Source organism: Ammospiza caudacuta, chromosome 15 (assembly GCF_027887145.1).
Source record: "Ammospiza caudacuta isolate bAmmCau1 chromosome 15, bAmmCau1.pri, whole genome shotgun sequence".
NCBI lineage: Eukaryota > Metazoa > Chordata > Aves > Passeriformes > Passerellidae > Ammospiza > Ammospiza caudacuta.
Window position 1 is genome coordinate 15,430,652 of NC_080607.1, and position 13,371 is coordinate 15,444,022.

Genomic DNA, 13,371 nt, shown 5'->3' on the forward strand with positions numbered 1-13,371 from the left:
AAAGGGCCAGATGCTGCAGAGGAGCAGAAACTCAACCCAAGCCTGAAACATCAGGGGTCTCACGCTTAATCAAGTCGCACTCTTTGTATGATCTTCCCTGTCATTATGATGCTTTCTGTATGTCAGGTGAAGAGGAAAACAGCCATGTAAGCCAGTTTGTTTTTTTTTAATTTCCCACCCCATTTTCACTTCATTTTCAGTGTTTCCTCTAGCATCTTTATTTGAAAACTGCAATGGAATAGATTACTAAAAATCTGGGAGTTCTGTATTTCCATAAGCCAGGTTATCTTTCCAAGGTTACCGGTAGTCTAAGTGCTGAATATAAATTCCTCAGTACCTATATAAAATTTATTATTTGTCATTTCCATTAATATTAGAATTTTGCATAGTAGAGTCCTTCTGTTTCATCTCCAGACTGTAGGGTAAAAAGTGCCACAGAGATTTCAATCCTTATAAATCAACAAATTTGCCATGGTAAGCTGGTGCCAAGTTGTCCTCTTGCTGTCTAGTCAAAACTCAAAAGAAATCGGTAGGGAATGGAAGAGAGCACAAGTTCATTTAGCAAGTACTCCCCTTTATTTTTCACAGGTATTCAGGATTTAATCTAAATTATTAATTTAGAAAAGCATTTTTGACACATCAGGTTATTTTCCTCTTCAGACATTTCTTCAGCTCAGTAGGACAGCACATTAATGGGTCACTCTGTACCCTGCACTGCTGACCACACAAAGACTCTCTGGCTTTCCTCCCTGGTTTTTCAGGACAGACATACGAATATTTGCCACTTGGTACTTCTTAGTCCTTATTGCACTCCCTAACTGCACAGAGAAATGACTTCAACAATTCAAGTTTATCCAATCCCTGGCTGAATTGGGAACATGCCCCTTCATCCCAGACAGAGAAACGGGTAATGATGCAACTCATGTGAATCCAGGCACTGCTTAAAAAGGACTAAATGAACTTCCTGAGAAGGGATGCCAATGACAAACCACTGCTACTTGAAATAACTTTTGAATTTTTATATTGTTGCCATTTTCTTCCAAGGGAAGAGCTAGCTGCAAATGTCTGCCAAGGAGTTTTACTTATTATTTTTTCTTTTTACAGCTAATCAATTGACTGCTCCAAAAACCCAAAACCAGCACCCACAAGAGGAACAGCAACACGTGTTTGTATTTCGCTAACACTCATCAACAGCAACAATAAACCAACCAAATGTCTCTGTAAAAACACTCCTTTTCCCTTCCTTTTCTTTTCCTGTCATCCCGTAATCATCACAGAAAACCACATGGGTAAACTTGATCTAAGAGATTATCCTTGTGAAGAAAGAAAGTAGCAACACAGGGGAGGCTGGCGGATCCATCTGCAGCGGCGGCAGGCAGCCAACCTCCCCCGGGCACCGCGCATCTGCAGCGGCATGGGAGGGAAGGATGCAGCACCCTTGTTGCTGGGTGCCACCCAGCCCAGCTTTTACACCTGCAGCAGCTCTTTGGAAGAGAGCGCGGGCACAGTGCCATGCTGGCAGCAGTGCCAGCGTCTCAGGAGGGACTGGCTGGAAGGAGGCGATTAGGCTGCCGTCAGCTGGGGAGGGAAACTGGGGCGAGGAGCTTTGGAGCGGCATGGAAAGGGCTGCTCCAAAATTCCTGCAGGAGGGAGGGAGAGCAGAGAGCCTGTGCTTTGAGCCAGGCTTCCCACACCTACTGCTTCACAATCACCATTATTATGAGCACTATGACCAGTATTTTGTTGTTGAACTCACCCGGACCAGCTGCTGCGGGAAGGGCCCGCGCGAGTTCTCGGGCACGTTGATGGGAGGGATGACCCAGTCCCGCTTCTGCCGCCGCAGCCCGTTGGCACTCTGGTGCTGCCTCCAGGGCAGCAGGGTGTCACTCTGCTGCTGCACCAGCTCCCCGGGCAGAGCCTTCCTTCCTTTGGGCTGTGTGGGGGACAAGAAAGCACAGACAGTCAGCTCCTTCCTCGCTCCTTAGGACCTGTCCAACAGGGGACAAAGACACAGCGTGTTTACCGGCAGCTCTGCTGCTGCTTCCTTTTCACAGAAACACAGAATCAGAGAATCAGCTAGCTTGGAAAAGACCTTGCAGATCATCAAGTCAAAGCTATGACCTAACACCACCTCATCGACTAAAACATTCACAAATATATGGAGCTGTGACTCCCAAGTCAAGATGCCTCCCAGAATGTATTGTCTTCATTACACCAGCTGCAAGGAGATGCAGCAGAGAACTGGAGTAAAGAAGTTGCTGAAAATTTCCCATAAGTGCAATCTACCAGAACAAAAAGAATGGGAGAGGATTCCTTTACAGTCCATGCCATGGGTCCAGCTTTATAATCTGGTATCAAGCATGAGCAGGGCTACAAAAACCTACAGGCTGTGGCTCTGCAAAAGTATTTTGCCACACAAACCCAACCCCAGCCAGAGGGAGTCAGCCCCTTGGCTGCAAAGGTGCATTAGTTCAGATTTTTAGTGCTTCATAACAAATGATCTTTATATGAGAGCTGGGTTTTGAACACAAATCCCAAAATACACACCCCATGCTGCCTGGGTAGTGTAATACATCTCAGGCACAATAAATTTTCATTATTTGGTGTGACTTTGAGTCTTTCTTTGTGATTTTTTAACTATGGATTCCCTGAATGGAATACTTTGGTGTTGGAGATGTTACAGTGCTATGAATAAAATGGAAATGGTGGGACCATGGTTTTGACTTAGAGAGACTGGCTCACTATTAGAAAATTTATGCCTTATAGAATGGATGAATCAATGAAATGTAGATTTGGGAAGGCTCTTCAGAGGTTATGCAGTCCCAATACTTCAATACTCTGTGGTCTTCTAGGATTCCAGCAATTACTTCTGAAAGTCTGCAGAAAAGATAACTAGCAAGGGCTTTTGTTACCATATGGTGACCTGCACTCCCACCAGAAAATGTTTAAACTTTCATAAATCACAAAGACTGCAAGTCACATTCTTTTCATTTGAGGTAAGATCCAGTGGGAATACTGTTCTCAGAACGTTACAATTTTCAGCTATTTTTCTCCAAAAAAACCCCAAAAAACCCACTCATCCCAAACCCAGTGCCCCAACACACAAGAGCAATGCAGGAAAAGCTATCAAAGCATTTTCTGAGGCTCCTGCCATTTTAAGCCACATTCACTTTTTGTCTTACTCCAAACATGAAAACCCAAACACCCTCCAAGCAGTTATCTGTAGGCACTGATTTCAGTGGGAATCATTGCTTCAGGCCTTCTAGTTTGATGTAAATCCATCTATTAGCACATTTCAATTCCTGACTGGGAGGTAAAGAAACAGGCAGTCACCTCCAGACTGCACAGTATATGAAAACTAAACAGTAAATGAAAGTTAAATGAGATGTGGCTCCAGAGCTGTGTGGACCTTCTCCAGGAAGGCTGGAGACACTGGGAGCTGGGCACAGCAGCAAGGAGCCCATTCTCACAGCTGGGTCATGGCTCTGATCTCTGCTACCTCTGGAGGGCAGACATCCACTGGCTGCAAGGATTGGAAGCGTTTGTGCCAAAATGCAGCTATATTTACTGCAAAACTTAAAAACAAGCCTGTTCCAGAGCTGAATTTTCACAGAACAGACAAATATGGTCTTTTCAGTCACACACAGAGGCCCGTTCCTCAGGTCCTGTCTCACACTCACCATGTGGGTTGTGTTCACCTAAGTGCTTGTTTCCACACCTCCAAAAAAATCACAGCACCATGTTCAATATTTAGATGCTGCTCTTAGAACGCTTACTGAAGTGGGCAATAAACGAAGAAACAGAATCTTTGTGGTGTGGCAGTGGGAGACTTTCTTGGGATAGTCAGGACAGTGGCAGGCACTGCTGACCTCCTCCTCACCATGGGATCTAATGCTATAGCCAAAAGAGGTTTCATTTAAAAATGATTTTATTGCCAAAAAGGTATCTTTTCTGAACACTGATGAAATCAATCTTATCTAAAGAAGACACCCAGAAATGCATGACAACATGAAATAGGACTATGAGACATGAGCCACAGAATAGTGGATATCCCCAATTTTTTTTTAATTGGCTTGTGATTCCCAAATGGGAATCCTTTGAGAGCAGGTATTTGGATCAGTTTATATAATTGGCAAGTGAGCATGGGGACAGATTATGAAAGGATGGTCAAATAATTTGTGCTCTTCTGAGTTTACACAGTGGAATGAGTCTGAACTAAAGACAGACTTGAGAATTAACACGAGTCCCAGAGCTCCATGTATACTGAAATAATTAGTGTCAGCTCAGCAAGGCAATACCAGGCTTTTTAGTCTGTATGAAATACTTGCTGGCAGGTGACTAGACAGTGACTAGCTTGCTTGTCACTCTTGATGATGTTTTCCTATATTAGAATAAATCATCAACATGACTCTGAATTTGATATGTAGAATTTCAAAAGCATCTTGCAACAAGAAATTTTTTTCTTTTTTTTTAAACAACAGCTCTTTTTTATCTTCATTTGTTGACAATGCATTCTCTTGACCTTAATTTCTCTGGTGTTGTTTAAATATGTTGTACATGTTTTCTGCTGCTTAAAAGCTGTGAGACAAATGCAGTAACAAAGTCTGGTGAGTATAAATGCCAGAACTATTCAGATCTCTGACTGAAACATCCAGAACATATCTGGAATAACAGTATTGTTGTACGGTGAGCCCCAGTGTAGATTGTGTAGATTCTTACAAACTCTCCAGTGTTTTTGAGTTTGTAAGAATCTAAAGTTCAACTCAAAAGCAGAATATGACACCAAATTAAATGAACTCTAAAACACAGCTTCCAATTCTAGTTTTGCTGAGGAACAGTTTTTACTGAGATGACAACTGCTTGTTTTCTCATGGCCTCACTGGCCACATGCTTAACAGAATCTCAGAAACGTTTTCAAAAGATAAAATATTCCTCCACCTTTTGTAGTGCCACCAGAACGCACAAACTGTCCATAGAGTCCTTCACAAAATCAAGTCAAGCACCTCTAGTGCTGCTGCTTTGGGGTGGTTTCCCTCCCATTGTTTTTGTGACTCTCTTATACATGTCACAAAAATGATGGTGTACAGCACCAGGCAATCCATGGAACACGTGCCCAGGGGAAAGTGAAATCCACTCTCCATTCCAAAAATGACACGGTGACATTTATAACTCGTTACAACAGGATCAAACTCTAAACATGGAATATGTGAGCATGGGTTTTGGTAATACAGAGATAATTACAGGAGGATATAAAATAGTCAGATAATTCAGTAATTATGCCTGTCCATCACTTTAGGATACTGATAAGCTAGATAAATACGGCTGAGCCAAAACAGATGAAAACCTTCAACATCAAGGGGAAAAAGTAATTACAAAGTGTGGGATGAAGAGAAACAACAGGAGAGGAGCCCATGCTGGGATGTAAACTTGTCAGGAGAGTTTGGATTCACTAGGAGCTAATGCCTCAGTATTTGTATTGGGGCAGAATCGTTCAGAGCTTGCTGGTGAAGCTGAGCAGTCCCGTGCTGGCTGTATGATATAAAGCAAGAGTGTGAGCGGGTGTGCATGAGTGTGAGCGAGTGTGCGAGAGTGTGAGCAGTGTGCGAGATGGCAGATGAAGCTTTCAGAAAGCAATGCGAGGTTGGAGGAGATGCAGTCACAATCACAATCCCGATTTTTCACAATCTATAAGGATTGTGAAAAGAACTTTCCTCTCCCAGCCTGCTTCACAGAAGGTGTAAGGGTATCTTGGAGTCCATGTCAGCAGCCTTAGTGGAATCTCCCAGGAGTCATTTCCAGTCCCTTTTCAGTCTAGAATTGCCTTTAAGGATGGTGAACACAACCTGCTGCGTTGGGAAGAGGACACGGAGCTAAATCCCAAAGGGGCTGTCAGACTTCAGAACCCAACACCTTCAGGACACCTCACTCCAAACTAGTGAGGCTGCTTCAACTAACTCCATTTACACCACAGAGCTGAGAGCTCAGGGACGTTCCCTGTCTGCACCTGGCACTGGGAATAAAGGGTAAGTTGGAAAAGCCATTTAGCGAGCATAATCTCCTGTCAGTGCTGGTCTGTGGCTCGCCAGCCTTTCATTTACTGGGAGACTCAGACTAAACCCAACCTCTACTCGTGAAAGAAGTCAAAAAATAATCCCCCGACAGAACAAGACACGCGGGATGCCAGCAGCCCCTCCAGCCCCATCCTGCCCGTGACAAGAAGGCCACGAGGCACTCACTTTTCACTAGCCCACAACGAGAAGCAGTGAGTGTGAAGGAACACCAGCTCCCACCTTCCGCTACACTTAGCAGTAGCCGGCCTCGCCAGCTGGCTTGTCTCCCCTCCCAGCCAACCTGCCTTTGATATCCGTCAGCCTCTGGCTACGGAGACATCTGGAAGTTATTATCCAGCAGAGCGTATCACAAACCCATTTACATAATATAATATCATATTTTGTGTTCCTGCTTAGCTGAACATTTTGGATCACTCCAATGTTTGGGTAAATAAGCCGCCATTCCCTGCATATAAATAACAAGTCTTAGGGTGCGTTTGTTGGAGATTAATAATTTCATAGGGCTCAACCCGAAAAATGAAATGTTTCAGCACTAAAATATATTATGCTTGCATCTGCAATAAAAAGTACCTGCAATTGGAGGAAGGGAAATAAGGCCTTTATTTTCAAGGTATCAAAATGATTCATGATTTAACCTGTTTTATTTATACGCCAGCCTTGTTATTTTCATAGGATCTTTAACACTTCACACCAGATATTTTTCAGAAAAGAAATACCTGGGTTGCTTTGCTTCTAGTGTCACTCACAGGGTTTAACTGAGGCAACATGTTTTTAATATATTTTTGTCAATACAAGGGGATACAAAGTCCACCTTTAGTCCATTGCTCAAACAATATTTCCCTTCATCTCCTATATCAATATACATTTTGAAAACTGCTACCATTTTCTACCAGGGAAAAAAAAAAAAGAATCTATTAAAAAATATTTAATCTGAAGCATTTTTGCTTGTTTCCATGGTAGCTGCAGAAAGGACAGGAGAAAATTATATTTACCAAACAGAAAATAAGACAATGAAAATAGAGCTTAGTTCTTTAACAAAGGGAACATGAGAGCACTGCAAAATAAACATTTGCATGAATTCTGTTCTAAGGAAACAACATTTTGCTGACATCAGGGACGGCAGTGGAGGATGAATGAACCCTTTTTTCCCAAAATGCACCATTTCTCCAGTTTTTGATCTTTCAGTATAGAGAGATATTCCATTTTGTGTTCTCATACAGCAGAATGAAAGGGTTGCAGAACAAACAGCAAATTTATTTATTTTACGGTAATTGATTCCTTTTTTATTTAGGTCATTGCTGAATTTGCTGAAGTTGGAGACAGGAAAAAAAAAGTAGTTTTAAAAAGATCAGACTTTTTATTTTAGACTTTAATTTATTATACTTGTGCTATGTGCAGCTATTATTTAGGAACTGCACAGGTAAGGAATCCATAATCTGTTTTTCTCCTTATCCACCCTCTAGAACTCTGAGATGACTGTCTGTATTAGCTTTATTTACTAATAGTTGTAAGCTGTGGTAAATTTAATCAAAGATAGCTGCATGTCACATCCCATTACCATCACAGCATAAATTGCCATTCATGAATGATTTGTGTCAAAGAGCTCTGAAAACTATTGTTTTAGCAGCAAGATGTTCCAACATCCACAGCTCTTCAGCAGGGGCATTAAATTAATGTGTTTGCAGAGAAGCCACTAATTGACAATGAGATGGGATTTTGGCAGTACACTTCCACTTTAAAGATAATGAACAGTGTCCAAATACAGAGAAGAACCCCCTCTGCTCCTAAAACTATACTAATAATTTCTGGTATAAACAGGAATAGAGGGAACCAATCCTGACAGGATATTTCCAGTACCCAAGCAAGCTGTTTGATCATCACGACTTCCAAAAGCAAACAGTGGAATTGCAGCGTTTGTGACCTTTATCAAATCTGGCTACGTACAATCAGGAATGTTATGTTTGGTTAGGAACTCATTAAACAAAATTACCTCTCCATTTATAGAAACCATACAAGTACAGTATAAAACATTTTAATTAAATCAGCTAGTTAAGCAAAAATTCATTACTTTTTGTTTTTATCAGCTAGCAGTGGGGCTGCATAGAGCAGTTCGCATTAGAGTCAATTAGTAAGAAAAATTGTCAGATTTGGCAAGTGCACGAGCTTCCAGAACACATCAGCTGACAGGGAAGAAAAAGTTTGACTAAAAGCTAACCAAGTTACTGCCCTCAGAGGAGGAGAATGAGCCACGAAACGCACACAAATGCATCAGCCATGCCAAAACCCCTCGTTCCTGAGGAGTCAGTGTCAAAGCTCTACATGCCCTGTTCCTTGAGAGCTGAAAAATGAGGCATGAATGCAAATTTAAGGTTGTTAGGTATCTGGCTGGCTTTGCAGGCGTTGGAAAACTTTACCCGATAGAAGTACTAAAATGTGATCAGAGTGACCGAGAAGTCAAAATGCTCCTTGGTGTTGCAGGGGTGCAAAGCAATAAAAAAGCTGAAGAATAGTACGAGGTAAAACCAGGGTATTTTTAAATAGGGAGAACACGAGAGACTGGCTTGTGAGTGAGCAGGAGAAGATCCTTTCCTTGCAAAAGGTGCAGCAGGGCCCGTTGTGGGTTACTGTAATTAAATGCTGAGTTAGGTCTGGACTCCAGAGAAAAGAGATGCACCAGCTCTGGGCATGTGGTTATCACAGAAGGTGATACCCATGTGGCTACCATACCACAGAAGATTCTTATTTAAAAAAACTCAAATACATGTTAATCTCTTTGATCAGAAAACCTAACAGGGTTGGTGAGGTCCCCATGGACACAGGCTGCAGCTAACACCCCTGGGGCAGAATGGGGCTTTCTGGGTGCCTGCTGACCAGGCTGGGACAGGAGATGCTGATTTCCCAGTATAATTTAATTGAAGTCAGCAATCTCCTGAGCTCACCCACGCTTTGTGTTGGGTAAGTTATCACCAATTGCAGCTGAAATGCAGTCAGCAGAGCACTTCAATGGGCTGTGCTTTAGTGCTGCAGCGAGGACGGGCGCGGGCAGCGCGCTCGCGTCGTTACTGAGCAGACACAAAATCACAAAATGCCCACAGGATCTCTAAGGGATGGGAGTGCCAGCAGGGAAGGAGAGGCAGAGCTGTGCTCACACTTATTCTGTGGTACCACACGGATGATTAGAGGCACCTCCTGGCCAGTGCACTCTCTCAAGGTTTTGAATGATCTTCCTCTCCCATTCTCTGGAAGAATCACATACCAAAGCAGGTACCTTAGAAATCTGTCTGCCTTTGGTGGAATCTTTTATGGCTCCCACAGGTTTCCAGCATCTGTAATACTTTTCTTACCATTGTCAGGCTTTGAATATTGCAAGAGCTGTCAATGGGCAGAAGATGACATCACCCCCAAAGCACAGCTCTGGATGTACTTCTCCTCCTCATTTTATGGCTTGAACATCTTATCCCAACAGGAAAAGTTCTGATGAGGTTGTTTCCTTGCAAAGCTCCCCACATCAACTTGACCTTTTCACACTCCCTTTGTAAGAACTAATCTCACAGTGCTTCCCAGGTAGGATTGTTTAAGAAACATCTAAATTACTGTTGTACTCTACCTTCTAGTGTTTACCAAGAGACACTTCTATCTTCAAGTTAATGTCATTCTCATAATTGGGAGAAGCCATACACAATGGCTTCAGAAGTACAAGCACTTCTCAAGAGTAGGGCTATTAAATCACAAAATACTCATACTTGTTATGTACTGCCTATTAGGAATAAAGGTGGTAGATCTTGCCACATACTATACAGTGAAAACCTCTATTGCAGCTTGGAATTACCTCTCTCATCCTGCACCTGATCTTGAAGAAAATGTATGAAAAATCTGGGCTAGCAATCTGAGCTCTTCCACCCCAATAAAATTTCTAAAAAATAATTGAAAACATGGCTCCAAAACACAATTCTTTTGCTTCTAAAACTCAGACTATTACAAGTGCTCTTCATCACAGAAAGAAGTGGGAGCAAGTCTACCCCTTAAAAGCCTGTGAAAAATTGTAATCTCATTTTACTTCTTTAAAGCCATGAGGTTCAAAAGATACATGAATTAAAATAATCATAATGAATTAAATGTAACAATACTCCTCCTCTTCATAATGTTTGCAAGTAAAAAGATCACAAGAGATTTAAAAGATCACAGGCGCTGCTGCTACTTTAGCACAAAGTAAAGTAATTCAGTCTGGTACTTCTCCTCAGTGCTAGTGTGAGAATTTGCCCTTTCAAGTTATCCTTTGGTTATTTCAAGAGGCTCTTGAGAAAAGACTGCTCTTCTTTTTTTTATCCTCCAATTCCAGAGTGCACCTAAGAAATGCTCAAATTTGACCGTGAGGACACGTTCAATTTACCTCAATTTGCAAGATCAAATTTAAACCTGAGTTTAAATGCTTTGCTGGGTGGGAACAGTGCTTGAAATCCCAATCCTTGAGGTCCTCAGGCCACTCTGCCCTGCTGGACACCCATCCCTGGCACTCCTCCAGCTGGACACGCCAGAGGGTCACTGCCTCACCCAAAAATCCAGGACCTGATCTCCAGAGGCTGGGAGGAACCAAAATTGAGCTTGCATCTACCAATGTGTCTCAGCTTGGGCTAAAGGAAAGATCCTGGACACTCAGAGCCCCTACAACCAGTTTATTTTAATGGACGTGCCTGTATGAAGCAATTTTTGTCTGCACTCAAAGTCATGTTTACAAGCAGCTGTCATCAGATTATCACAGCAAGGAAGGTATTTTTAGGATATCCAGTCCAAAATATTTTTTTTTTGAAGTGGCAGTCAGACTTGAGCAGTTACCAACAAAGAACATGAAATGGGAGGTCAAAAGCTTTGATCTGGCAAGGGCAAGGAACACATCACAGGGAGGAGCACGCAGCAGTCCACGGGGTTTGTTTCATCAGGAAAAACTTATTTCCGTGCAGGCAGTTCAATCCTTAGGACTTCTTTTTGTTTGAAGGAAGACACATCTAGAGTGAATTTCACTTACAGATGCTCTTTTGAGCACGGCTTTGAGCCTGACCCTCGGTATGATGCTGACTGCTTAAGAACTAAATGCAGCAAGTGCAGTGCTTGGAAACTTCCCGTAGTGGGCTGATTTTCCAAGGCAATGAGCACCTGTGTGTCACACCTCATCCTGGCTGCAGCACCAGGCCACGGCATGCAGCACACCTGAGAACCAGGCCAGGCAGGTTCACGTGTTGTCACAACCACCACTCTCTCCTCCTGCAATGGTTACATGTGAGACGCTCAAATTCACCCAAGCACGAGGTCAGGCAAGTTCAGCAGATGCATCTTCATTAGACTTGCACAATTATCATGAGCAGTCTCACTGGTAACAATTATGTGATACTAATTTATTAGTCTTCTTTCTTATCTTTTCCACTGATCTGATTTGTTAAAACCCCAAACAATGTCTCACAAGTTATCTGAAGGAAACAGAAATCTCTGCATGTACCCTGCCTGACAGATAAATCCAGGTCTTGCTTGACTGATGAGATACAGAAATAAAAACTATTCCAACTGCCATTTTGCTGTATTTATTTACTGCCTTGGATCCCCCACAGAGGTAGTGAAAGAGGACAGTGCCACTGTAATGACCCAGTACTCAAAATATGCACCAGTATCATCAGAAAAAGGCAGGATGACAACCAAAACCTCATTTTTTTCCAGCCCTTCTCTAGTGATAAAACAGTTTGATGGGGCAAACTCCCCTCACCCTGATGCCACAGGTAACACCTCACCCCAGAGCAGGGAAAAGAAGGAAGGAACAAAGTGAACGCATTTTGTCTCATTTCCTCCAGGTGCACCTGCCCAGCAGTGAGACTGGAGTCACTGGAAGCACAGATCCCACTTAAACTCTGATTTTCCCCCTTCAAGGGAGGGCTCCCAGCCTGTGCAGAGCATCCTGGCTGCACAATGACCCAGGCCATCAATGAGAGCAGTGCTGAATAAGCCTTTCCTTGCCCAGAGACCTTTGTGCTTGTGATCAGCAATAAAAGGCTGTTCTTGGAATTTAGAACCACTGCCAGGTGAAATACCACAGATGATTATTTAAAGGCTTTAAATAAAAAAAAAGCTCTGTGTCTGTAAGAACCAGCTTTTCGCATTCACATTGTCTGGCTGTGGACTCATAGCTGGGTTATGAAAGCAGCCCAAAATAAGAAGAGATATAATAAAACACAAGCTGGGCTTAAGCAAGAATTGATTTCTGACAGCAGCTCTCAATGTTTTAAACACTAGCTACAGACCTCACGTATTTCTGAATTTAATTGCACAATTCCCAGTGATTTAGCATTACAAAAATTTACATATTTCCATGCTCAGAATTTGAAAAGCTCAAACAATGAGAAACTTTGGTTGACATAAACACAGTTCAAAGAAAACAGTATTTTTTTCCCACTAAACTAAGCCACTGGCAGCAGATGACTGACATCTTACATGTGCTGAATATATCCTGTACCTCTAAGCTCTTCTGCTGTGAATTCCTTTCTATGCTCTATTTCTACAATCTGGATTTTAACTTGTGAGGCGAGAACTACAGAAAAATAGACAGCTAAACAAATACAGAAGAAAATTTGCCAGATGTGCCTTAGACACATGAAAGGACTGAAAATTAAAGAAAATAATCAATATAAATGAGAAGGATGAGCCAACACAGGGGGTGGGGGAAGCTGATTTTCAAGGAATGATGAGGAGGAGCTTGGACTGATGGACACAGAGGGCAGGTGCAGGGTGTGAAGGACAAATGCACAATATTTCTACTCATAAATGGGAAAATTTGAGTTTCTGTAACTAAAAAACAGGACACTGAGGATTGCAGTCTTCAGCAATGTCACTGTTCACAAACATAATTTTCATTTTTAGACTTTTGGTTGAATCAATATCCAATTTTTCAAAATAATAGCATGCACTCTTAGAAAAGAAGACATTGCTAATTCCAGATAAGTAAAGCCCAGCTTTACTTTGCTTTCTTCTGGAGCATTATCCCACTCAAGTTCATCTTTCACAAATGCTGACACAAGCCACAAAGACTTTACTTCATAAAAACAGCATCTTTTCTCTTTTCCTTTTCTCCTTTATTCTTTTCTTTTTTCTCTTTTCTTTTTTCTTTTATTTTCTTTTTCCTTCTTCCCAAACTACACCCACAGCCCCGACTGAAACTTTCAGATGGAACAACAGGCAGCCAGACAAGAACAGAGGAAGAAATTTTATCTTAAGTATTTATTGTTATGCTGGAATATCACTCAGCTTCCTCTGGGGTAAT

The 13,371-nt window shown here is 42.2% G+C and overlaps 1 protein-coding gene across 1 annotated transcript in view; it reads right to left on the reverse strand.

Moving 5' to 3' along the window:
* Window positions 1-13,371, reverse strand: part of CDH4 (cadherin 4) — a 415,329-nt gene that overhangs the window by 150,084 nt on the left and 251,874 nt on the right. Inside the window, exon 4 of the mRNA XM_058814611.1 lies at window positions 1,757-1,933. Coding sequence (XP_058670594.1) covers window positions 1,757-1,933 — 177 coding nt within the window. The remainder of the gene's footprint in view (window positions 1-1,756; window positions 1,934-13,371) is intronic.